The 27,980-nt window shown below is 47.5% G+C and overlaps 1 protein-coding gene across 1 annotated transcript in view; it reads right to left on the reverse strand.

Annotated features, from left to right (window-relative positions):
* LOC144724654 (uncharacterized) overlaps positions 1 to 27,980 on the reverse strand; it is a 194,446-nt gene that overhangs the window by 114,626 nt on the left and 51,840 nt on the right. Inside the window, exons 6-7 of the mRNA XM_078603951.1 lie at positions 18,585 to 18,725; positions 1,827 to 1,895 (exon numbers count right to left, since the gene is read on the reverse strand). Coding sequence (XP_078460077.1) covers positions 1,827 to 1,895; positions 18,585 to 18,725 — 210 coding nt within the window. The remainder of the gene's footprint in view (positions 1 to 1,826; positions 1,896 to 18,584; positions 18,726 to 27,980) is intronic.

The raw sequence follows: 27,980 nt of genomic DNA on the forward strand, positions 1-27,980 counted from the left end.
AGAGCTTTCTTGCGAATACGCGTCTCTCTCGCGCACGCCTTTTTACCGAGCCGTTATGACTCGGCTTATGGCGAACGCGGTGCGATTTTTATGCCTCTCATCTTGTTTTACATATAAATAGCTACAATAAGCCTACGGGCAAATCACCCAGCAATGATACGCAGCATCCGAGCACCATCCACCTTCAAGCAACACCTCAAGGCTCTCACCTGGTTCAGGCTCTCACCTGTTTCAGGCCCTCACCTGGTTCAGCCTCTCAGCTGGTTCAGGCTAAACGTAATAGGCCTCGGCTTATTTGTGAAAATACAACTACATATTCATAGACTTGTCATTTACCAAATATTCACACTCATACAATTTGTAGTGCAGTATGGAATTTGACTGTTCTATATTATAAATGAATTTCATGGAGAGGAGAGAGGAAAACGTCCCCTGAAAAAAACTGCAATACCCGAAACACACCTGGTGAAAGCCCATGAAATTGAATGAAAATGGAGCCAGATATTCCTTTAATTGTTAACAAGTAGATTTCACCGAGGGAAAAGTTGCAGAGAGTCAGCAGTACGTTCACGGCAAAAAGTATTGTTCACTCCTTGCAGGTTATTAATGTGCCGCGCTGACAGCTGAAAGGTTTTCAGAAATAATGTGTTTTTTTTTGCCAACCAAATGTTAGCCTTATTTTGATGCCCCTTTAATACTGAATCCGATTCTCTGCCGTGTTTGCTGCTCTTTCCACGTATTGTTTGCAGCGGCGTCCGACGTTTCGCTTTACGTAATTAGGATATTTTTTTGGGGGGGGAAGAATTTGAGTTCCTGACGATGCACCCAGCGCATGAAGCGCGGCTTCACTCGTCGTGCCAAAAGGACACACGGCGGGACACCTCGGAGATCCGTTCAAGCGCAACCTGAAACACCGATGCAAGATTTCATTTCACTTTCTCACGACAGCCCCTTTTGTCAATCCATTGTTGGATAAAAGCCGTCGCACACCGTGGCAGTCGTGGTGGTCATGTGACCATACTTCGTGAAGAATGGGGAGGCCCGGGACCGGCTCAAATATCACTCTCCGCCGATGTTGGCCGTGGCCGGGAATCAAATTCACACCGCCAATTTCATTTGTGAGCCGCTGAGCTCTGCGGCTATGGTAGATAACGTTTTTGTTTTTCATTTGCCTTCAGAAATTTTGCATTCATAGGTCGCTTGCTTAACCCCTTCCCGTTACGAGACGTCTGCAAGTTGCAGGGCGGGTGTCCCGTTTACCACTGAATCTCCTAACGCGCAAGCGGTTGTTAGCGTAAATTTTATTCAGAGAGGCATTCACGGTTGTTTTTTTTAAAAACATTGTACTCAGTGCAGAGAACTGCAGCGTTAGCTGGCGTCAAACAGTGCCACGCGCCCTCGCACGTGGCCTTGTGGGTGCCTTGGCACGTCTTCCGACCCGCACCGATAACGTTTTTTACTTTACCTTTCCTTCTGATGACGTATACGACGAATCGGAAGAAAAACCGATGGACGCACGTGTACGTCATCAGAATGGGAAAGGATCGATTGACTCGGCAACTCTAAAGTGTCTCACATGAACTTGACGTCTCCACCAATTCGACGTGCCTGCTGCAGCCGTTGCCATGGGGACCCCCCCCTGCAACCGTTGCCAAGGGGACCCCCCCTCCACAGTGGGCAGCTGTCCCTGCGCACCATCCTGGAAGTGGGCGTTATTCGTCTGCCAGTCACCAACAACTTGGATGGGGCATTTAAAAAATTGTGATGTTTTCAGCAGCCTCTAAAAACGTGCGATGGCGTTTCACGTGCGCTGAGGGGTGATATACCTCATCAAGGCAGCAGCTGTAGTGCTCACGCTGGGCTGAATTTTCAAGCGCTAGTGCACAGTTCTGTGCCTGAAAAGAAAAGAGAGAAAGAAAACACAACAGGTTATGAACACGGCAGATGTTAAGACAAAGAGATACCCTGCAGCGGAGTGGGATAATGAGGTTCATCTACATCACCACCCAGGATAATTTAAGTATATATATAATTGCTATTAGCTTATTAGAGATGATCTTATATTTGAGAGGGCGTGAGTGTGTGTCTTAGGAAAGTGGCAGATTGCAGCGTCAAATGTCACACCCTATCAGACATTTAGATGGCACGGTGGCCATTGCACTTGAAGTCCTTTTCCCCTCCTCCATAATGTGAGGTTGCCACCCTTGGCTATTCCTGTCCATTCGCATGAAAACACCCAGGTAAAGGTGCAGCTCTGCAATCGCTCTCGCCCACACCACTGTCGGCAGAAGGGCCTCCACTCGGGGGAGCTCTAGAGAGGCCTCTCTGGAGGGTATCCTTGGTCCACACTTCCAAGGTAGCTAGACGCTGGCCAGACGCAAAACACTGACAGCCAATTGACAAACTAATAATTATCGATAATGCCAATGCCCCGTATTTACCCAGGGAAGTCTCCTTACTGAGTCTCAGAGTTATTTAGAAATTCGCGGAGTATTTGACTGCTATAAATGTCCACGTGATAAGCCACTTCGTTGAGTTATGATTTGTGGCCAGGTTCACTTCTAAAAAAGATCTATATAGCTCAGTGGGCCTTACTGGTAAAATAAAAATGGTTTAGTCGTTTAATAGTTTATTTTTTCAGGAGGGTCTTGCAACATGTGGATTTTTGGTTAATTCCATGAAGGAGTATTCGTGTGGGAGGACACGGACATAATCTCGATAAATGGGTAACATCCAAAGCTGCTATCAATTTCCACATGATAAGCCACTTCGTTGATCCATCATTTGTGGCCAGTTCGCATCTGAAAAATAATCTAATAGCTCAGTGGGCCTTACATGGTAAAATAAATAGATTTTTTTTGCCATTTGCTTACCTTTCCTATACTTTGCACTCCTATTGTGTTTTCATATTGTTTGTTGCTGTAACGTTCTGAATCGCCCCTACTAGACATCTGTGAAAATAGCTTAATAGCTCATCGGATTCCTCCAGTTTCAACAAATATTCTGATTCAAGAATCCACTGGCCGTACTTCCATTCCATGGCCACCTTGCAGCCCAAATCTTTAAACATCTGGTATTTGATATTACCAGGCAGTCTTCCATCTAAATACTAACCAGGCACAACCCTGCTTTAAATTCCAAGATCTGACGAGATTGGGCACTTTGTTCGGTGGCAAAAGCGAGGCTCAATCTTGTCAGAAGTGCCCTGATTAGATGACACCTATGACCAGACCAAAGAACCAGATGGCGCTCCGTGCTACATAAAAGTATTTTCAGCACATACCAATCATGTTTGATGCATACGTGAAATAATGGGACTGTGTTTGACAGTGGTGTACAGGGCCAAATAACAAACGAAAAACTGACCACTATATTCATTCACAATGCCTTATTAAAAAAAACATCATTCTGTTATCAGGCAATGCTAATGGTAAATGTGAATATTTTTTCACTTTAGTCAGAGCTGGAATATGTCAAATTAAGTTCACACCCAACATTTTGATTTAAAGCTTTTGTGACTGCAGGGATTCATATTCTTGATTCTTTCGTTAAAGTCACGTAAAAGGGAAATAATAACATAATAAAAATATTAAACAATACAATTCTCACGACGTTTCGACTGCAACACAAGCAATCATCAGCAGGTGTGAAATCCACAGCAAGAAATGTATTAATTATTTTTTATTATTTTATTATTTCCCTTCTACGTGACTTTACCGAAAGAACCAAGAATATTTATTTTACTACTTGTTATATTTGTGCAGTCATTAAAGCGATCAGGCCGATACCATGAAATGGCCATACCCGGCTACACTTGAAATGTGGGTTTAAACACAGAGCCCCGATTTCAACCCGATGTTTTGCAATTTGCGCTGGGCTCCGTGGCTTGAATTGGCCGCTTGAATCCTCGAGTCGCCGAGCGCACAGGCTCAGAGCACACCCTGGCACCACCTGCGATGAGCCGAAAACGTTTGTGGCCTGCAGCACAACGCGAATTCGGCCGCACCGTGACGTGGCCCAGTTTAGTCGTACGTGCGCATATATTCTAGATTTGAAGCTTTCGTGACTGCAAGGATTCATATTCTTAGGTTTTTCCGGTAAAGTCACGCAGGTAAAAAATTACAATTAATAAAAGTAAAATAAAATAAAAATCACGACGTTTCGGAAGCTTGTGTTGCCTCCGAAACGTCGTGATTTTTATTTTATTTTACTTTTATTAATTTAAATTTTGTACCTACGTGACTTTACCGAAAAAACCTAAGAATAGGTACGCATGTATGTTGAACTTCCTTTGCGCCGTGCGTAGCCGACCGTGCTAATCGGAGGTGCGATTGGCACGCTAGTCGTCCCCAGCAGCAACTCGGGATAACTGCCGGGGACTCTAGTCAACCTTCAATGATTTGGGGGGGGGGGGGGGGTTTACTCATCCTAGTTTTCTTCCCCCCTCCCCAACCATCGTCTGTAGCTTCCTTCCCCGAAACGATTCATGCCGCCGACTCTCTGCTCCTCTTCAAGGAGTACAGATCCATACGGCGGCGAGTACCACTGAATTGACACTGGTGAGACTAGGCCATGAAGAAGGCTGTCTCTGGTGTAGGCCAATCCGTTGCAAATACAATGACGTGTGTTACACAGAGCAAGTTTGTTTGCATGTTCTGCCACAAGTACCTATGTGCGTAACGCAGACTTGATTCCTTGCAAAAGGTTTCTATTTGGTGTTTGTGACCATCTTAACACAACTCCTGTTTTATTGCCAGAAAGGGGTAAAACCTGTTATTGTTTTCATACGAGTGACTTGTTTGACGATGCCACTCGCTTCAAGTGGGTGATCGCATAAATTCACGAACACTGACCGATTTAAGAAAAGCGTGAGCATTTTAAGTGATGGAGGAACCACTGGGTCGTCTCGACAAGTAAACTCTCTGGTCTGGGCTCGTGGACTAACCCATCCACTTGTGATTAGTTTTTTTTTATCATCCACCACATATAATTTGAAAGGCTGTATGCTAGGAGAAAAAAAGAAACTTCCCACAATATGAAAGTATCTGTTGCGAATAACCGCAGCCTGCCCAGGCTTGTCTAAATGAGCATTATTCTTATTCCATTATCAAACAGATGCTCTGCGGAAACTGAATTCCCCGTGCTATTTTACCGTGGGCTGCCGCGTGATTGTGGATCTCTTTCCTTTGGTTTCCTTGCACATCTTAAATAATCTTTTTAAAGAGTTGAATAGCATAGAAAAAATAAAAGATTCCCTCCAGCCGCGATGGACAATGTTGTCCTGGCTGCTATCAGTGAGTTACCTCCCTCACCTCGAGAGAGCCAGGTCTTCAAAGCCGACTTAAGTCCGCTTGCAAAGCCTGAGCTACTTCATTTCGTGTGGACTCTAAATGACGCAGCTTGGCACTGCACCCCCCCCCCCCCCAGCTCTACCCAACGCGCAGACATGAGCGCATTGTGAGAGCGAGACTTGGATAGCAAGAAAAGCTGCACTGTTCCCATTACTCTGCTGCCACGATGGCCCACGGCTATTCCCCGATGCCCAGCTAATCCAAAAAGAGAGATTAATCCGGCCCTGTGTTATATTTGATAAGAGCGAATGCTTAACTTCTATTAATGCCAAATGTCCTTGTGTTCGTTAAGGCTTTACACGATGATGTTATTGGTGTTGGACCGATGCATCAGTTCGTCAATTATTAAGCTCACGATATGCGCATTGGACCACGCGTGTGTGAATCTACGTCTTTTGATTCGTGTGCGCTGTATATAATGAGTTAACATCACTGCGGCAGGCACTAGAGGCGCTACCATTCACCGGGTCAGGTGACATGGTTATTCTAGATTTTCGAGATTTAATTCTGATTCCGGACCAGGTGACGTGGTTTTATTCTTTCTGACGACGCTTAACGACGGTCTTAAGCGAAAAGGTCTTGTATCCAATCGCGATTAAAGGTCCTCGTGAGAATCGTTTTTCACTTCACCGGCGCGAACCACAACAATAATCGCTCGTGCGCTAAACGATCTTCCATAACGTTGCAATTTCATGTCTCCTTGTAGTCCTCCCCACTCGCACTAACGCCTTTCCCGTCCCAAACTCCCCATCGCCACCCATAATCAATTCACTCGTCTCATTTCCATCTTCGTTTATTCCACGCATCGTCGCCACCACCTCATTTTACACATATATCCCAAAAGGCGTCCTCTGGTCTAGCACCAATTGAAACGAGGCTCAAAAGAAAGCTGTCTCTGGTGTGGAACAATCAGTTTCAAAGACAATGCATATATTATCAGAGCGTGTTTTTTGTTTGCATTCTGACCACAAGTATTGTGGTTAATGCAGACATGATTCCTTGTAAAAGGTTTCAGTTTGGTGTTTTAACATCTTAACACCTCGATTTAAAGCTTTCATCTTAATAATAAAATACACTATGTATTTTATTACGTGTATTTTATTATGTTTTATTTTTATTATTTTATTCTTTCCCTTCTACGTGACTTTACCGAAAGAACCAAGAAGATCTTAACACCTGTTTTGTTGCCAGAAAAAAAGGGGAAAACTTATTCTCATATTTCATTAACTTAACAAAAAAAACATTTTACGAGGTAATGCCCACTCAGCTGTTTCGCTCTTTTTCAGAAGCTACCTGTCTATCACAACGAAGTGGCTTATCATCGTGCGGAAATGCATTGCAGCCAAATACTCAAAACGCGTTCTTTCTAAATCTGTAGGGAAAACCCCGGACGCCGCCGAGGAAAACCCACGCAACCACGTGGAGAACACGCAAACTCCAAATATACAGCAGGCATTAGTGTAGGGATCGAACCCACGACCTCCTGTAGACCAGGCGAGGTAGCTAAAATCTCCTAGCCACCGTGGTGATGACGAGAGAGAGACACGCAAACTCCAAATATACAGCAGGCATCAGGGTCGGGATCGAATCCACAACATCCTGTATACCAGGCGAGGTGGTTAACATCTCGCCACCGCGGCTCCCTAACCGTCAGGGCCTATGGTCAACCTTCAACCGTTGTGGAGTGGGAGCGGCGGTGGGGGGGGGGGGTTACTCACACTATGTTGCTGCCCCTATAGTCTGAATCTCCCTTCCCCCAGCCACTCGTCCTGCCCACTCCCTGGGCCTGTTGGGTTTTGTTGCGATCCCGGCTCAAGAACCTTCCTCCTCTTTTCCTCGGCCGATGAGGGACCGCACCTCTCCGTAGAATGGATGTGCTCACCGTTTTTATTTGCGGTCATATTAAGCTTGTTCATACATCCATCCAACAACTGTTTTTGTGTTTTAAGAAATGGCACATCTGAATGGGACCTCACGTGGATTTAAATAATGCATTTGAATGGATGATTTTAATTTTGACCGAAACATTATTGGGGAATTTATGCAGCCTGTTACCCCCCAAAAAAATTCGGATATCCTCAGCGTTTGTCTAAATTCTGAATACAGGACGCAACAATAAAAATACACACCCACAAAAAATAAACCTGACACATTTCCTCTTAAAAATAAATGTTGCAGCAAACGTATAACGTCGCGCGAGCGAGCTGCGCATCGTCGCAGCGGCAGCGTTAAACATAACGGGGACCCCCGTGATTCGGTGGCAATAACTGACAAAGTTTTTCGTCGTAAACTGTTAATAAAAAAACTTCTAGGTCATTAACCATACCGATGCACATTTTGCATGGCCGCATAATTCAATGAAAAACGCAACGATCCAGGTGAGGTTGTCAAAAATTCGATCTCACGCGCCGAAATAGAAGCAAAAAACTAAAATGCATTCTCTATCTTCTTGGTTCTTTCGGTAAAGTCACGTGGAAGGGAGATAATAAAATAATAAAAATAAAACATAATAAAATAATACAATTCTCACGACGTTTCGGCCACAACGCAAGCAGCCGTCCTCAGGTGAAGAACAGGTCTGTCAGAAAGCTTGGTGGTGTTCATTCAGACGCTGCAGTCACGAAAGCTTTAAATTGCATTCTCTACTTTCCGTTTTGGTTTTTTCACCTTGCCCAACATTGTGGGGCGGCGCTGCTTTTTAAACTAAATAAACGATGGAACTCTAAGGGGGGTAACTCCACCTCACTGCACCTGCTCACGCGACAGTTCATTAACCTCTTCTTTTCGGCACGGGGCGCTGTTCCTCGGTGCGCCTGACACGCGGTTGAGACCGAGTCGGAGATGTCAATTTATCTGACAAGCGACGGCCACTTGCTTTTTTTGCCAACCCCTTCAATAGATCCCGGCAAACCCGCAGCCAAGCGTTTGTGACTGAGGCCACCCTCACACACCGCCCGCTTAAGCAAACAGAGTGATGGTTATGTAAACACACCCGGTGGTAACGCCAAGCCTGGAAATATTCTGTCAGTGATGGATGGATTTTATTAGCGGATTTTTTTACCCATCTCTCTCTCTCTTCCTCCTCCTCTCTTCACAGCGGAGTAATTCATTATCATTTTAAGCGGCGTTTGTTATCCAGCCGCAGAGGCGCAGACACACTTCACCTAGCGCCCATCTGCCTAATCATTGCAGATGGTTTCTCTCCCTGGACCCCCCCCCTCCCCAGCTGACGTCGACGGCAAGTGCCGGTGGCTTTGTGTGTGCAGCCACTGTGGTGCCTCTCTCTGGCTCTCTCTCCGCGTGAGTAGCAGAGTGAGAAAGCAGCTGGAGGGACAGTGACAACCGCAGGAAGCGATGCGAATGCGCCACTCTGTCCCTATTGCCATTCTCTTCAGCAACACACCCCCACCCCTTCCCCCCGGCAAAATTCCAATCCCGGCATCCCCATCATCCTGATTCACACGTAAATGTGGAACGAACACAAAGACAAAGGTCCCCTCAATATAGCCTTGGCCAGGCCATTGGGGCAAGTGTTGTCGGCGAGCACCTGTTGAGGAGACCTGCACAAAACACGATGGGGTTGGAGAGCCAGCGACACGCCTGGCTGGACCTTTGTCTCCCCAATGCTGATGCTTACGCACCAATCCAGGTAACTTATCGGAGGCTGAGTGGACCGAGGGGAGCCCCCAGGACCGGCTCTGATATTCATCGCCGTTTTTGGCTGTGAGTGGGAATTGAACTCGGGTCGCCAGTTTCGTAGGGCGGTGCACTTAACCACTACACTACCGTGTTTTGTCTCTCTCTCGCTCTCAAATGTAGCAATCTTTGGAAGAACGTAATCAACCAGGTGGGGTGTTGACTGTTGTGTGGGCCGACTCTCTGTGTTGTATTGCATTGTATTTTCCAAGTTTACTATGTTTGTTTTCCCATTCATTTGTACCTGATGATGGTTGCTTGTGTTGCAATCGAAACGTCGTATTTTATTATTCAATTTAATTTCTTTCAACGTGACTTTCCCGAAACATGACTGTTTCCCATGACGCAACCCTTTCTGCTTGTGTAACAAAGGCACGCACGAACACACGAGCAAACACGAGCAAACACAGGCAAACAACTACAATAATCCCCCGTGTAGCCTGTAACAGACTGTTGGGGCGACTGCTGTTCGCAAACACCTATGAAGGCCGGCACGGCACACGAGGGGGTGGATGGCCAGCACCACGCCCGGCCGCCTTTGTCTCCCTCGTGGCGATGTTTACACACGACACAAGATACTTATTTGAGGCTGAGTATACCTAAGAGAGGCCCAGGACCGGTTTAGATAATCGTCGCTGGTGTTGGCCGTGAGCTGGAATCGAACCCGGGTCGCCGGGTTCGTAACGCAGTGCGTGCGCTAACTGCTGCACTACCGCTCCCCACACACACACTCACAGAAACACAGACGTGCAACAATGCTTTCAAATTCGCAAAATGCGTTTCTGCCAGACATTAAGCAAATGACCACCAATGCATCGCAGCAGCACCACCAATTAAAGGGTGGTGGGAAGCTTTATAAGCGATTATAAATTCTGCGTCAACTCATGCGATAATAATCCAAAAGGCTTCCATCCAGATGTGACGTTTGTGGGCCGTGTGCGAAGTTTGTGTGCGCGTGGGGACATGATTACCTCGTTATTAGCGAGGGGATACGTTTCGTGTTTTCGTTACATCGTTTGCTGCTGCAACGTTCTGGCTCGCCCCTACTGGACACCTGTGGAGAAGAGCTTCACAGCTCATCGGATTCCTCCAGCATGGACGAATATTCACCATTCCGAAATTTGAATACGAAACGTACCGACGAACAAACCGGGGGAAGCGGTGAATATCGGCCGCATCCAAGCGGGAGACGTGTGGAGAAAAGGGGGCTTCTGGCCTATTAAATAACCCCATGATCGGCAGTCAAGGCTGGAAATGTTTCTTTGAATAGCAAATATCCCGCACAGAGCCGCGCGGCGCACCCTCGTTGCCGCAAATCTTGCGCAGCCAATTATCCACGTGCGTAGGCGATTTTATACAAAGCAAGTGAATCAAAATTCCATTTTTATTCACGGGGCTACTGGGGCAGCACTGAAGTTGATTATCAACAGACTCGTCCCCGTGAAAATGTAATTGCTCTTTCCCCAGCTGCTTTCGGACATTCTATAACTCATGCTAATAAGGTTTCTTAGCGATAAGCCATGTACTGCGCTAAATATCTCTATTTGTTCTGTGCGGCCCGACTGAAATTTCTGAAATATTTTTTTAAATATTTTTTTCTCTCCCTATCTTCGCACTGTAATGCACACACAGAAAACACTTTAATGCCTTAATTGTGTTGTTGTTGTTGCAGCTTGGGTTAGCTTTGACTGCGCAACCGCGGGTCTAGACACGGGCGGAGAGAATTTGCAACGTGCATACTAATCATTGCGGTACGCGACGCCAAAATGCTTCTGAGAAAGTTACTGCGCCGTGGCGTCTTGCGGCGCGTTTGTCCGCATTTGCGAGTTGGTGGAAACATTTGAACGGGCAGAAGATGCCGAACGTGGGCAGTGATGATCTCAACCCATAATGCATCCCTCTCGGAAGGCGGCCACGCGGTGAGTTGGTGCCAACAATTCCCCGAGCTCTGTCGTCCCTTATATACAGTCGAACCTTTCTTAACGACGGTATTTGGTTCCACGAAACTGGTCGTTACGTGATTTGGTCGTTAAGCGAGGACAGGCCATATTCACTACTCAACGCAACCTATTTTGACACATTTTTTAATGTTTATCAATTATCTATTCATTCGTCAAAACACTAATTGTCTTCCTGACTTTCGTGTCTTTATTCGCAAGCACTTTGGGAGACGTAATTATTGATTTCATTATAGTTGTAAGTCAAAATACACCAAGAATTCAAAAGAGATGTTGCCACACTGAATGTAAACAATGCCCAAACGCTCATGAATGGACATCGCTGATTGGCCGTGGCTTGGTCAAACCACTTTGGAGCTTGCCGATTGTCCGAAATTGGCGGTCGCGTGCTCGTCCTAAGCCCGTCGTTAGCATGGGAATGGTCGGTAAGCGAACACATGGACTCTATAGAGGAACTACACTATACACTACAATACACTACACTATACACTACTATAGACTACACTAATATACACCACTATTATACACTACACTACTAGACACTACACATTGGGCTCTATAGAGGCCCGTCTATAAGGAATTAGTCGTTAACAGGAGTGTTCGTTAAGAGGAGTTCTACTCTGCACTACTATACACTACACTATACACTACACATTGGGCTCTATTGAGGACCGTCGTTAAGCGATTAGTCGTTAACAGGGGTGGTCGTTAAGAGGGGTTCTAGTGTACAAAAAATAATTCTCAGCCAATTGATGAGTGCTTCTTGTACGCGATGGAGTGAATTGGAGCACCCGGAGAAAACTCGCACATGCGAGGGGGCAACACTCTATCCCATCGAGATGGAATAGTTTGTGTCCACATTCGCTGTGCCGCCTACTCCTGGCAACGCAGCGCACGACATCCATCAACCATCGTTGCCTCCACAGTGCTGGATTACAGGCCACGTGCATAGCCACCGCCGCCCGGCTAAAAAAAAGATTTGCCGTATGTCCCATCGTCGTGTACCGGTGAAATTACACGACGCAAGGTTAGCAGACGCTGCCGCGACACCCAATAAGCTCGAGTTTAACGCGTGTCCAATTCACAAAAAAGGGTTTTGGCGGGCCTGTTGCACAATCTATGTTTTTTTTTTACTACAGACTCGTAATTATCAGGAATAATTTTGCAACTGTATTGCGTTTTTTTTGTTGCCTCAGAAACAAGGTGATTAAAATTACAGTTTGATTTCAGATGATCCGGTGTGTCTAACTGATGTGCATTAGTCACAGTGGTTGGTTAACTGCAGAATTATACAGTATAATGTAATTACCCCGTCTTTGTAAATGTTCTCTGCTGAGGAGGTAATAACAGGGCCCTTAACCCTCTCACCCGCAATTCCCTAAATACATGGATTTAATAAATCATCGCAAGTGGATTAGCGCCGGTTACCATTACAAGCGAAACCCAAAGCTACGAGAAACAGAACAAGTAATTGCCTTAGGCCTCGGTGATAATGATCGGAACATAAAGAAGCCTTGATTTTACTTCATTGCCCCAATACTCACCATCGGTTGGCTCCATTATTTAAAACAAGGGAATTTCATTAAATTATTATTTATTCAGCAATAAGCACCGCTTTAAGAGAGACAATATCACAGGCGGCGTGACATTTTGAGGGGGTTAATGAGGGTGAGCCGTACGGGCATTCCGTCTCGACTCCGCGTCGCGCATTGCAATTTAATTCTCCGAGCGGGCGGCCAAGTCTCGGCGCTCGCCGGCCGTGTGATCGCACGCCGCTGCCGCCGCCGCTGACGGAAGGACCTCCCCGCTAAAGCCCCTCCAGAGGGTGTTTTGGCCTCCTTGGCCACGCTGACTTAGGACGGTCTTGGAACGGGTGAAAGTACCCACGGCTCCACCCACCACCTGCACGGGCCCTGAGGATCGGCTGACCGTGGCCGGACCCCTTTTACGGGGCGGTGACAAGGCTCGAGGGGGTAGGTTTTTGCGGTTCGAACCTCGCGGATGCCCCGGTCAACACCGCGGGTGCGTTGCCAAACCGCACAAATATGCTCAAGATTTGGCTCGCAGCTTGGTCACGTCACTCAACGGCGAATCAAACTGTCTGGCAGGCAGCATCGTGAGGGAAACTAAGCTAAAGCTAAACTAAACTATGTTATGAACCAGGTAAAGCCCACCTGAGCAAAGAGCCCTTTACCAGAGGTGACAAGGCCATCTCTGAAGTGGCTCGTATCATCGTCACAAGTGGGAATTTATAGAAGCAGCCAAATAATCAAAACGCGTCCTTACTAAATGCGGAGGGCAAAATCGGAGGACCCGGAGAACAATCCATGTGACCACCACAGGGAGAGAACACGCAAACTCAAAATATACAAGCATGAGGGTCGGGATAAAACCCACGACCTCCTGCAGACCAGAGGTCGCAAACGGGTTTTGATTCCTTACCCGTACCCGTAATCCGGCCCCACCAGGGTCGCAAACGGGTACCCGTACCCGTATCCTACCCGATACCCAGCTACCCGTACCTGGCCGGGTATCGGGTAGGGTACGGTTACCTGATTGCGACCTCTGGGATGAAGCCATGTTGCAGGCGCGGGTGGGTTGATTCTATGAACTTGAATTGTGAGAAGAGACAAGACGTTGGGAAATGAGTGACAAACAGTTACTCACCAGTGACTCACGGCCTACCCGTACCCGTACCCGGCCGCACCAGGGTCGCAAACGGCTACCCGGGTATCGGGTAGGGTACGGGTACGGGTACCCGGTTGCGACTTCTGCTGCAGACCATGCGAGGGCGATGTCATCTCTGAGCTGCGGGCGATTGATGCCCTGTGTTGACGTCACGTGAGGGCAGAGCAGATGGAAGATTTTTTTTCGAATGAGTTTACGTTTAAGATCCGAAACGACCGTGGATTACAAGCCCGACGGTTGTGAACAAGGGTCTCAGTGGTGAGGCCGCTGCGCGGGACTTTGCACAATGATCACAGCACCCCCTCCTCCCTTCAGCCATTCCACAGCACATTAAGGATGCGATGTTCTGTGCATCGCCATCTGCTGCTGTTTTGTAATGGGGAAGATAATCGCGTGCTTTCCTGACTTACTTAATCTTTCTAGATTGTTTTTTATTTCCCCAACTTATTTATTGCAGCTTTTGTTTAAAAGCTTCTCTTTTTTTTCATCATGTAATTTTTCTCCCTCCCACCTCTGAATTTTCGTACCCTTTCAAGCACGGACCAGCGAGGGGTTTTCAGGGCAGTGACAGAAAGATTAAAATTGTGCAGTGTCTGGGTGTCACTATTCAACTACAGGCCTGTGCTTGATGAATGCAGCCCGACGCGGTGTGATATTCAAAGAGTGCCTTGCTCCTGAAGCAATGGGCACAGTAAAGTCGGCGGGTGGCTAAATTTGGCCGCAGCGGAGAGCATTTCTGGGAGAGAGAAAAAAGATTCAAGTTCACATGCGGGTGGCACAGTTGAATTGAATGCGTCCTCTTGTAAAAATGAAAGTAATAATATCAATGGGAAGTTATGTTAACGCAGTGAAATGCTCACTGAATCTCAATCATCGTTTCCATCTGAGAGGATCAAGTACAGCACACTGGTGTGTTGGAGAGTAAACCCACAACATTTACAATTCGAGGACAACGTTTCGCCAGTCATTACAATCACAATCATCAGGCGACAGCCAGATTTGTAGAGATATCCTCCTCCTATTTCGGTCTTAAATAGAGGGATAAATGCGATGTCGTCGCGAAAGCCGACGTGTAAATTTTTTTCTCACATTGGGTTCAACAATATAAAAATCTTTTTAATTGGTCTGATGTATAACAACAACAACAACATTCGGCGACATGAAGTCATTTGAAGTGGAGATTAAAAAAAAACATCCATCACTTACGACGAGCATCAGAGCATAGCGAGGAAACACGATCCTTATAGATTTATTTCCCATGCTAATGGCGGGTTGGGGCATGCAAGATGTTTGAACACAAACAGCAACGGTGCGCGTCAATATTGCGACGCGACTAATTGCTGCGGAGGTGCCGTTACCTTTGCTCACTCGCCCCAGAACAAAGAAGAACGCAACTTGAACACGCAGCGCGTGCCTCGAAGGGCGAGCTTGTGAGGTGGTCACGTGGCTTAGAGTTGAGAGCGGCTCTAAAGCTGCCACTGCTGAGATCCTGATTTCAAATCCAGGCAGCCGCAACCTAATTGTATGTACCAACGTGTGTGGTGAACTTCTTTCGCACCGTACGTAGCCAGCCGTGCTAATCGGAGATGCGGTGGCAAGGATAACAAGCTAAACACACAAAGAGCAGCTCTAAAGCAATGAGTTTTCAATCCAGAATGAGTAAATGGTCTCAGCCCGGCCATGAATGGCTGCACATAAACCCAACATTAAATTACATCCGGTTTTTTTCACACCTAAATTGCCTTAATTTCAGTTATGGACACAGAAACGCATCTTTGACTCTCACGTGATCAACATTTCTCTCTATTGCAAGCTAAAGGAAAAACAAAGTCACCAGTAGTTCTGTGATACCTTCTTCTACGGCAACCGTTCTCCAACACCGGGTGCTGCACTGCTGTGTGAGAGTTCGGAATGGACGCTTCATCTCGTGGCGGGATTCCGAATGCACAATTGGAATACAATATGAGAAAACTGCCCTCACCATAAAAAAACACACATTTTCTGCCAGCAATGCATGTGGCATCCATCCATCCATCCACCCATCTGTTTGTCTATCTTTTAAAATAAAACGTTAAGGACCGCACTGGCACTGGTGTACAAGCACTTTGCTGTAAAATGTTATTTCCAGCTATAATCTGCCGCCTGCTCTCTCTGCTCTAGAGGGCCGTAGCTTAAAACAATAGTGACATTGCAGACAGATAAAATTATCATTTATGACCAGGTGAGGGCCCATTGAGACTGACAAAGATGCTGCAAGTCTCATTTACAAGAGAGACCCAGGGTTCCAAACCAGAAAATTGGGTACAAGTGCTAAACATCAATCATGTAACATCATATGTAACATGCCATTTCTCGATTGAAATTAGTTTTTTTTTACATTCGTCAGCTCAAAAGTATGTGTCACCCTACTCAAACAGTGTGGAGCTACGTCCAAATCCACTGAGAGCCATGAGTTTACGGTGTGTAATTCCACATTCAGTCTTTACTTATACTGGAGGAATCCGATGAGCAATCAAGCTCTTTTTCACAGTTGTCCAGTAGTTTGTGGAGGGGAGCATCTCAGTAGTACAATCTATGCAGAGCAGCAGCAATGTGGCAAAGTTGTTCCCGCCTGGGTAATCCCACCTCTTCCACGACGTTTGGCCAGTGTGCAAGAGCAGGCCACAGTACCACCTTCATAGGGTCTCGGAGCTCCCTCGAGTGGAGACCCTTCCACCAGCAGTAGCATGAGCAAAACATTGCAGGGCTGCACCTTTACCATGATTACCTTTCATATTCTTAGGTTTTCTCGGTAAAGTCACGTAGGTAAAACATTTCAATTAATAAAAGTAAAATAAAAATAAAATAAAAATCACGACGTTTCGGAGGCAACACAAGCTTCCGTCTTCAGGTGGAACCGTCACAGCACGCTTGCTGATAACACAAGACGGAAGCTTGTGTTGCCTCCGAAACGTCGTGATTTTTATTTTATTTTTATTTTACTTTTATTAATTTGAATTTTTTTACCTACGTGACTTTACCGAAAAAACCTAAGAATATGAATCCTTGCAGTCACGAAAGCTTCAAATCTAGAATCATTACCTTTGCCACCTTTGCCTTTTTTAACTGATTACATTTCCTTATTTACCAAGGTGATGGCCCGATAATATAATTACTCTAAATGGGAGACACAGGCGTTCCCTTGTGAAAGAAGAGTACGTGCCAATGAGGCAATTCACGTGGGATTGACAGTTTCAATTCCCACACCTTCCCAGTTTTTCTGAAGAAAATTAGCATCTGTTTTTTTTTCTTTCAGAAATACATACATTTGCTTTAAAAAAAGCGTTTAGGACTTAAAAAAAAATTATACTAAGAATCCATTCGGGAAATCTCGTGACCTCCCCCCCCCCCCCCACAAGTCCGAAAACGTCTGTGAGAGAAATTTTCGCAGAAATTCTGAAAAACCCTGCAAGTGACCAATTTATCTCCACCACTGTGGAGTAACTCAGTGGCAAGCACCCCTCTAGGGTTCGCGGTGACGAGACGTTGCCTACCTCGCCTGGTATACAGGAGGTCGTGGGTTCGATCCTGACGCCTGCATATTTGGAGTTTGCATGTTCTCCCCGTGGTCGCGTGGATTTTTCTCCGGGTCCTCCTGGTTTTTCCCCTCCACATTTAGAAACATGCGTTGAAGAGTATTTGGCGAATATAAATTTCCACGTGATAAGCCACATCGTTGGGTTATGATTTGTGCCCGGGTTGCTTCTATATAGCTCAGTGGGCCTTAACTGGTAAAATACAATTTAAAAAATGCAGTTTCAATCAAGTTCAGGTTCGTTGCGCTGCATGCTAACCACCACATTACCGAGATACGTACAGTATGTGCGGACACACAAACACAAAGATCCCCCGTGTAGCCTTAACAGATTGTCGTGACAATTGCTGTTAGCGAGCACCTCTGAAGGCTGGCACGGCACAAGAGGAGGTGGGTGGCCAGCACCACGCCCGGCTGCCTTTGTCTCCCTATACACAATGCGCCAGGTACTAATTTGAGGCTGAGTCGATCTAGGGGAGGCCCCAGGACCGGCTCAGATAATTGTCACTGGTATTGGTGGCCGTGAGCGGACTGGTAGCCGTGAGCGAGAATCACACTCAGGTTCGCCGGATTCGCAGCGCAGCGCGCTAACCGCTGACCCACCACTCCCCACACACATGCTTAGACACACACAACAGACGCCGTTCACCACTAAGTGGCGGTGACGTCGCCACGGCACTCGTGCCAGGCTATGTGCACGTTAAGGCAACGTGAAGTGTCGAACGCCCACGAGCAGGAGGTCACGAGACAGACCCAGGTGGCGCCATGGGTTGACAGAGACGACTGGCCAACGCACCACACCTGTGACCCCTACTGTGCCAACACACACACGTATGTGCACGCACACACCTGTGCCCCCTACTGTGCCAACACCCACACACACACGTATGTGCAAGCACACACCTGTGCCCCCTACTGTGCCAACACACACACACGTATGTGCACGCACCACACCTGTGCCCCCTACTGTGCCAACACACACGTATGTGCCAACACACACCTATGTGACCGCATACACCTGTGCCCCCTACTGTGCCAACACACACACACGTATGTGCACGCACCACACCTGTGCCCCCTAATGTGCCAACACACACACGTATGTGCACGCACCACACCTGTACCCCCTACTGTGCCAACACACACACACGTATGTGCACGCACCACACCTGTGCCCCCTAATGTGCCAACACACACACGTATGTGCACGCACCACACCTGTACCCCCTACTGTGCCAACACACACACACGTATGTGCACGCACCACACCTGTGCCCCCTAATGTGCCAACACACACACGTATGTAACCGCACACACCTCCAGGTAGTGCAGCCTCTGCGTGAGCGAGCGCACAGCCGAGGGAGATATGTCGAGGAGGGGGCCGTCGTCCGGAACCTCCGAGCCCGCCGAGCCCGCTGACCCGACCACTCCACGCGTGCCGCGCCGCGTCACATCGTCCTGCGGCCCCAGCAGATCGGAGAGAGCGATGCGAATGAAAATGAGAATGGCGAACAAACGCGCACGCACGGCGCAGCTGCTCTCACGCCGTGGTGACGAGCCACGCGTCAAACCGTCACTGGCAAGGCTGAGAATAAACAAGGAGCCATCCATGTCGTAGGTACGCAAAAAATCTGTCAAAACTTGACCCCCCTTCCCCCCTCCTCCCTGTACGCACGTGTACTTTTTAAACACCCCCCCCCCCATTACCACCTGTGTACATATGCCTGACGCACCCCCCCCCCCCACCCTTAATCCACGCAGAATCGATCAAGGGTTAATAATATGAACGTGTTTAAGCAAACAGATAGTCCACCACCGGGCTATCTAACTCATTTGAAGGCCAATGTAGACAAATTATTATCGAGGCGTCACCAGCCCCCCCCCCCCCGTTTCCTATGAGTACATTGTCAGTAGACCCCCCATAGGCAAGCTACGCATTTGGGTTAACCCCCCCTCCCCTCTCCATGCGTATGGACTAAATGGATGGCCCCTTTTTGCATTTGTAGGGGGCTTAAATTTCTCACCAACTCAAAGCTCCTTAAACCACATATAAACCATTGCAATGCCCTGCTGATGGGAGCCCCCCCTCCCCCCAGTGGCTGCTGTCCCCTCCCCCCCAGCCAGTAGCAGCTGCCCCCCCCCCCAGCCAGTAGCAGCTGTCCATGTGTGGCGCAAGGCAGACCGCAGGACCAGGACCGGAAGTTGCGATTAGTCTGCCCGTAGGGGCAAAAGGTCAAGCGGTGTTTATGCTGGTTGCCGTGTTGCTGGTTGTCTGTGGAAACTCAACAGTGAGATGCTCAAGAAGGTGGCCAGATGACTCGAGGGGCCAGATCCACGGGAGCCAGAACCATGGAGATTCTGGGTTATGAATCCAGGTATCTGCCACCCGACTATGAATTTGATTTTCAAGAGTAACAAGTTGATGGTCCCGGCCTGATCACCAATATCTGGGGTAAAGTGTGGGTACTCCCACCTTTTCAAAGACGAGAAGCCAGCTTGGAAGAGTAGACCAAATACACAGCCACGAGGCAGAGGTTCCCATTTCATGGAAGCCCTTCCGCCAATAGTGGCATGAGCAGGCGCCCTGCCTTGTTACCAAATTTCAACTGTGCCAAGATTAACAATTAAATATAAAGTGTCACGAACAAACTGTGCTTGTTTTTTTAAACTGTAAGCAAAACAACACCGTTAACTTCGGCGTAACAAACTGGTAACGCAAATAAAGCAAGTATTTCATTTACATCTCAATGTGGAGACCACATACGATTGCAAAGGCACCTTATGCATAATACATGTCCTCTTGAGACAGCAGGCGAAGGGGAACAAAAGTGAGGAGATGATATTAAATCTGCTCGAGCTCGCATAGTATATCTAACTGCAGCCAACCAACAAAAATAACACGAAAATTAAAATCTCGTGTAAATCTTCCCCAGGCAACGTGCTCGTCGATGTAAGGCATGGCTAACCAGCATACCTGCAGAAGCACAACGCATTTTGACAAATGATACTGGTTACACCAGCCCACATGGGATTATTGTGTCCGTCCGTCCGTCGTGCATTCAAAAATGGGAGGGGTGGAGCTGGGTGGAGAGGGGCAGGGTGGGGAGGGGCCGGGTGGGGTGGGGCTGGGTGGGGGGTGGGAGGGAGGGGTGGGGCTGGGTGGGGAGGGGCTGTTCACCCCGTGGTGCCCTTATAAAACGCAACGTTTAACCTACTTACACCGGCTTGTGCCCGCCCTCACAGTCGGGCATATTTGCGGAATACACCACGCCGCCGTTGACCCTAGCCATTGACCGAGCAACCCAACGTTCCAGCTCCCTCCACAGGAATGTATTTTGGACGTCGGAGGGATTTTTAGATATATTCCCAGTCACATAGAAGAGATCTAGACAAGGGAAGTGTAGAAGAAAATTAGAGATGTAGGGAAATGAGAAAAGAGAGATACGGCCAAGATAAATTTGAGAGATGAATTGGCATCACATGTTATTTATATTTTGAAGCACAACGCATTTTGACAAATGATTTAAACGAGCGTTCGACTCTCTTTGAAATGACGAATACGTGGAGTGTTGTGGGGGGGGGTTCTCGAAAATAATCACGCGGAAAGCGCCCTGACCCGATCTTAGTCGAACTCGAGCCAAGCAGGGTTGACATCCGATGTTCCAAATGATATCTTAAAACAATTCAGTTTAGCCTGACGTTAACAGCTGACGCCTAAATGAATGCTACAAGAGGTATGGTTGTAGATTGAAACTAATTACTATACTGATTGCATATTGACGAAGGATAATAATCATTTACATACAGGGACAATGGTTTTCAGAAAGGTGCCTTTAAAGAATGAAAGATTGAGCAACCGTACTTTTATTTGTTTAAAAAATATTAAATAAACACCTAATGCTCCTTTGCCAATCCACTGCTGGATGAAGTCTTTCCCACACCGTGCCAATCATGGGGTTGGGGTCGTTTGACCATACTTCACCTTGCCGGTCAGTGTGGCTTTGTGCGGAAAGAGAGCGCCGGGGAGAAGTTAGAACAACGCTCGCCACCGATCTTAGCCTGGGCGGGGAATCAAACTCAGGAGGTCAACTTCACGGTGCAAGTGAGCTAACCTCTGCGCCACCGCTCTCTCTCTGCTCAGCCGCCGACGGTTTCAAAAAAAGGATCAGGAATTATCGGTACGTCTGAGAATGTTTGCATTCCGGTTTTATCGACGGGGGTGTGCAAAAACAATATAGAATACGAACATTTTAAATACTGCACGTACAGTGCACAAATATATTCGTTCATTCAGTGCGTAAGTAAACCACGCGTTATATAATGATTAATTGTTTATTATTTAACCACAGTACGAATGCCATCCATTCATGACAGGTTTACCAACTCATTGTTTGAAATTTTGCCAAGTAAAGCGCACTGAGTTGTGTAGCTCTTTTTTCAGAAGCGACTTGGCCACAAATGGACAGCTCAACGAAGTGTCTTGTCGTGTGCAAATTTACATCAGCCAAATACTTTAAACGCACGTTGATTCTAAATATGGAGGGCAAATCCGGAGGACCCGGATAAAAAAAAAATCACGGGAAGAGAGACACGCAAACTCCAAATTTACAACAGGCGTTAGGGTCGGGATCGAACTCACGACCTCCTGTATATCACACAAGATGGCACAGTGCAAACTCTCCAATAAATGCACGGTGAAATGACGGTAGGTGCATTATTGAAACACTGCGAGAAATTGAAATGCGCAGGCCTGCAATGGCTTGCTCACGCCATGCTGGCAGAAGGGCCAACGCCGATCGCAGGGAGCTCTAGAGAGCCTCTCAAGAGCTTGATCTGGCCTACTCTTCCACGCTCGCCGGACGTGTTGGGGTGCACTCACGCGTGCCCTGCCGATCGAATAACCGTGGTCAACCCACTCATAATGCTGGATGGACAGAGACGGGCTTGTCGGGGGCTTAAAGACATCCACCCCATAGTTTCAGCTGCACGTTACCGGGCAGATCGGATCAAGCCGACGACTCCTTGCGCAGCGGCGGCACAAAAATAGCAGCCAAGGAGAAGACGCAACGTTTCGGCTCGCGGCTAATCACGGAGGAGAAACTACGCGAGAAAAAGTGTGCCGCATTTCTAAATGGGCGAGCAAGCGAGAGAATCAGAATACTGTATTTTTACTGGGGGAATCCGATAAGCTACGAAGCTCTTTTTTTGTACATTTGCATATTCACAATCCCACGAAAAAAATGTGCCCCAATGACCCCCTCTTTACACCTACACCAACCGCACTCGGCAACACATTCCCTGGCAAGTTGTCTCAGAAGACAAGCCACACTCATTGCCTTGCTTCATTAAACATTTATGGCATCGTTCCTTCGCCATCTCGTTCCGTGTTTGCTTTTTCGTAAGCACTTAGTTTTCCCAAGGCACCTCTCCCTCAATTCTAAGCGTCGACCATCACAGCAGCGAATTCTGGGATTTCTCTCTCTATTTCAATCCCCAAACGTGAAATATTAATGGCGTAGCCGTGCAAGTTAAAGATGCGTACGTGCCGTGTATTGGAAATTTGCATTTTGTGCTGAGGTGAACTATTTTCCTGCGCGTTTTCATTAGAACTAATCATGGATTCGCCACGGTCATGCATAAATTATGCGTCAGCCCGAGTCAGGGGTTTGTAAAGCCTCCAAAAAACTCACAAGGTGACGGAATATCTCTTGAGAACGCGTCCACGCGGTTCGCCCACCTGCTCGAATCACCACCCACGTTATTCGCACCAGCCGATGAGCAAAGCAGAGCGATCGAGCGGCCGGTACATTTGCACGTGATGTCATGTCGATGTGTCGCTTCGACTTCCGGTCGAGAGCTTCGGGAGACGCTGCTTTCAACTTGTGACTCCGTGTCGCCGCCGCTCAGAGTCGGCTCGCTCTCAAAGACGAGGGACCACGGATGAGTGTGAAAGGCAGCAGGCGGGGGAGTCGGTGCTATAGGGCTGGTACTACACCCACACCACTGTGGTGTCCGCGGTTGTCATTATACCCCACGCCGTGACCCTCTCGGGCCGGCACTGCACAGTGACATCCCACGATGTCACTGCACGTGTAGAAGCACAATGGACTTGCAAATCCAGAGGTCCGCCGATTAAACCTCCTGACCCAGGAGTTGAAACAATGGGTACATTTTTAGTGTTTTGTAATTGTTGCATCGCAGTTCATGCACAGGCAAAGCGGCAAAGGGGTAGTAGAATGTGGGTAACGTCAGTTTAACACGTGGAAGACTTTCGCGACAAATATCATCCATAAGAGGTTTGTTTGGCTTAGATCGCGTAAATATATAAAAGTGTCGTTAAACCCGTCACCACCCAACACAGCCAACCAGTAAGGGTTGTCACGTAAACAGAACGTGGCCAATTCGTCACTAGTACAGCACTAACCAGTGTGTTGGAAAGCCAAGCCACAACATTTACCATCTGAGTACGACGTTTCGCCAGTTATTAGTTGGCTGTGTCGGGTGGTGGCGGGTTTTAACAACATTTTTATAAATTTCGATTTAAAGCTTTCGTGACTGCAGAGATTCATCTTCTTGGTTCTTTCGGTAAAGTCACGTAGAAGGGAAATAATAAAGTAATAAAAATAAAACATAATAAAATCATTCTCACGACGTTTCGGCCACAACGCAAGCAGCCGTCCTCAGGTGAAGAACAAGTCTGTCAGACGCTGTCTTCAGACGCTTTCTTTCTGACAGACCTGTTCTTCACCTGAGGACGGCTGCTTGCGTTGTGGCCGAAACGTCGTGAGAATAATTTTACTATGTTTTATTATTATTTAATTATTTCCCTTCTACGTGACTTTACCGAAAGAACCACGAAGACATTTTTATATATTTACGCGATCTAACACAAAAAAAAAAACCTCTCTATTATGTGGGTCACGTGTGGGCACGCCCACCTTTGGAAAGACGTGAAGCCAGTCAGGAAACGCTGCCGAGTCTCTGCATACACGCGCCGTGTCTCGGCGAGCACGTTTATTTGTTTACGCTTGAACCCCAAAGTTACCCAAGCACGATGTTGCACGTGTACCATTAATGCTATCGACCAACTTGCACGTACTTTTTGCAATTCCTCGTCAAATAACCGAAAGCATCGGTGGCAGCCGCAAAACGTTGATTCGAATTGCAAATGATATTTTGCAGACGTTAACTCGTTTGTTTTGTATATATCAAAGATGAATAAAAAAAATAACTTCTAAATAGTGCAAACAGATACATTATGGAAATTGTCAACTGTACGGAATCTCCAAACGCTTCCCGTTTAATCTTCTCCCGAAGGTAACTTCACACAGCCAATCTATGTTGTTATTTTTGTCTTGCATTGGCGTGGGACACTTGCAATTTGGTGCACACTAATTTCCACACACACACGAACAAAAAATGTACCCCCCATCGCAAACAAAACAATGACGTTGCGTAAATAGCCTCCGAATTGCATAAGTGAACGGTCAATTAAAAATGTTGCGTAAACAACACCCCCTGCATGCGAATGTGTTTGTGCGTGTGTGTGTGTGGGGAGCGATAGTGCAGCGGTTAGCGCGCTGCGCTATGAACCCAGCGACACGAGTTCGATTCCCGCTCACGGCCAACACCAGTGACGATTATCTGAACCGGTCCCGGGCCTCCTCTAGGTCGACTCAGCCTCAAATGAGTACCTGGTGCGGTGTGTAAACATTGCCACTAGGGAGACAAAGGCGGTCGGGCGTGGTGCTGGCCACCCACCCCCTCGTGTACCGTTCCGGCCTTCATAGGTGCTCGCTAACAGCACTTGCCCCAACAGTCTGTTAAAGGCTATACGGGGGTTATTTTATTTGTTTATTTGTGCTGGCCACTCATGGGCCATGTCAGCCTTCATAGGTGTCTGTTAAGGCTATGCGGGACACTCTCAACGTCAGTGACGATTACCTGAACCGGTTCTGGGCCTCGCCTAGGTCGACTCAGCCACAAATGAGTACCTGGTGCGGTGTGTAAACATCGCCACTGGGGAGATAAAGGCGGCCGGGTGTGGTGCTGGTCATCCCATCTCCTCGTGTGCCGTGCCGCCCTTCATAGATGCTCGCTAACAATCTTTGTTTTCGTGTTGCAATGTCCACAGCATTGTTTCAAAGTCGAACTTATTTTCAATCATTCCCACTGCAAGTTTGCCAATCCAGCCGAACGAAGTGGGCCTTGTCTCGAATGCACTACAACTACACGTCTGCTACCAACAAAAATCGGTGTGCGGTGTTAAAGTTCAGCATTTTATTTGTGACACGGCACGATCCCGTTTAGACAATAATCCCGGACTTTTGACATGGCAGACCAGTGCTGCGTGAGCAACAACGAGAGACAGAAAACGTCGGCATTGCGGGAATATTGCACGAAGAACGAGGTATGGTGCCTAGACACAGCAGGGCTGTTTCATTGGTCATACACTCACCATTGTCATCATCATGATCAGTCATAATCCACCCACTGCTGATTGGAGGCTCTCGGGCCAAGCCATCGCAATCACTGACAGTCTTATGATAGCGTAAATCCATTGGGCTTCTGCACTCGACCTGATTTCGGCGCCCCCATCTCTTCAGGTCGCATCCACTTGGACGTACACAGAAAAAAAATACTCCTCTGAAGGTAAATCGAGGGCGTTTTCATTCTGGAGGCTTTCGTGAATGAACAAATACGATCCTCACGGTTGTGTCACTACGGGTGGGTCAGCCCATCACGTGGACGGGTTGACGTTAACACTCAAATGACACTCATCTGACACTCGTAAGATATTAACCACTCACCTGGTGAGGTTAAGAGGTTCCCCTCAACCTAGCGCACACCGAATCCCAAACGACACAATCCTACCCGTTGCAGGGATAACCATAATTATCGGGTCAAAGGTAAAACAAATTGTTAGCTTTCTAAAAGATACTACACGTCATAATATTTTAAAATGACATCTGATGAATTGAAATTGGAAGAGTGGCCTGGGAGTTCTCTGGACACAAATACACACACACATTCTCTCTCTCTTCCCTCCCATCCACTGCTTCCCGTCCCTCCCCTTGCCCTGTAGTGATCCCTTAATATCGCTATCCACTCAATCGCTGTCCACTCGTTCCTCAAAATCATTACATTCTGTCACCGTTTCCTGTTTTTTCCCCTCCAGCTAAGTCAAGTGCCTTGAGTGAAGGCGCTCTATGAATGCAAATTAGATGCGAGCAGCCACAATGTCAATTGGATTAGATTAGACCAGCCACTTGATCGTGTCCACTGCACCAAAGGAAGTGTTGGGCCAGTGGGGGTGTGGGGTGGGGTTGGGGTTCTCGCTTTGCCTGGGAAGGGGGACAATGCCCTCGGGGTTGGTACCGACGGGGTGGGATGGTGCCTCACGCCGTCTCGGTGACCCCGCAGCCACGGCTATCTTCACTCGGGACTCGTGACGTCATTGGCAAGCAATGTGCACAGCACAGAGGAGGAGTCGTGGAGCGGCGGTCAGCACGCAGCGAGATGAAACCCAAGCGACGTGAGATTGATCCTTGGGATGCAGATAATGCCGGTGACGAGTGGAGCCAGTGTGAGCTCACCTGTGATGATTAATCACGCGTGTAATCGTGCACTCTTGCTAACAGCTACGGGTAGAGAGGTGTGTGTGTGTTTTTTTCTCTTCAGGTAAGGCCTATTGAGCTATATAATTATTTTTCAGAAGCGGACCTGCCTATAACAATTAAGACGCTGTCTTTCCGACAGCCCTGTTCTTCACCTGAGGACGGCTGCTTGCGTTGTGGCCGAAACGTCGTGAGAATTATTTTATTATGTTTTATTTTTATTATTTTATTACTTCTCTTCTACGTGACTTTACCGGAAGAACTAAGAAGATGGATCCCTGCAGTCACGAAAGCTTTCAATCGAAATATAAAACAAATGATAGCTCAGCGAAATGGTTCATCGCGTGGAAATGTATAGCAGCCAAATACCCCGAACACGTTTTCTCAATGTGGAGGGTAAACCCGGAGGACCCGGAGAAAAATTCCACGCGACCACGGGGAGAACATGCCCAAAATACACGAATCAGGGTCGGGATCGAGCCCATGCCCTGCATACCAGGCGAGGTAGTTAACATCCTCGCCTTAGCATGCACAACAGCTTGAATATGCAGGTTGCTGCAGGCGAAGGGGGTACTGAGCACCGGCTCAAAAATCACTCGCCACACAGGCCAGCAGTGGCAGGGAATTATTGACCCAAGGTCGACGGGTTCGTAGTGCTGTGGTTTTGCTGCTGACAACAGCGCATCGCTGCTGTCACCCGAGTGACGCGTCACATTGTGAAATCGCGCAGTAACACTGTGTGGTGAATTCCGTCGGATACGGATTGCGCAACTAAAATTCAAAACGACAATAAATCATCATCTCACGGTCATCTCGGCAACCTCGAGAAGGGCTTCATATCGGAAACCTCTAAGCGACATATAGATCGTCGACTTTTGACACTCCTGAACTCATTAGTAAACTTAACTTTATGCAATCAGCTCGCTAATGACCTTTGTGTGTTGCGTGTGATTATCATTTTTTTGATGCAGCACCTCGACTCTGAAACCGTGCCAAACGTTAACCAAGCATCGCCCCCCCCTCCGACTCGGCACACTTAATCAAAGCCGACTGAAGCGAAGTTTTCTCGCGAGGAGAATTGCATCGGGAACGCAGC

The sequence above is a fragment of the Lampetra planeri genome, chromosome 21 (genome assembly GCF_965212315.1).
Source record: "Lampetra planeri chromosome 21, kcLamPlan1.2.h2, whole genome shotgun sequence".
NCBI lineage: Eukaryota > Metazoa > Chordata > Hyperoartia > Petromyzontiformes > Petromyzontidae > Lampetra > Lampetra planeri.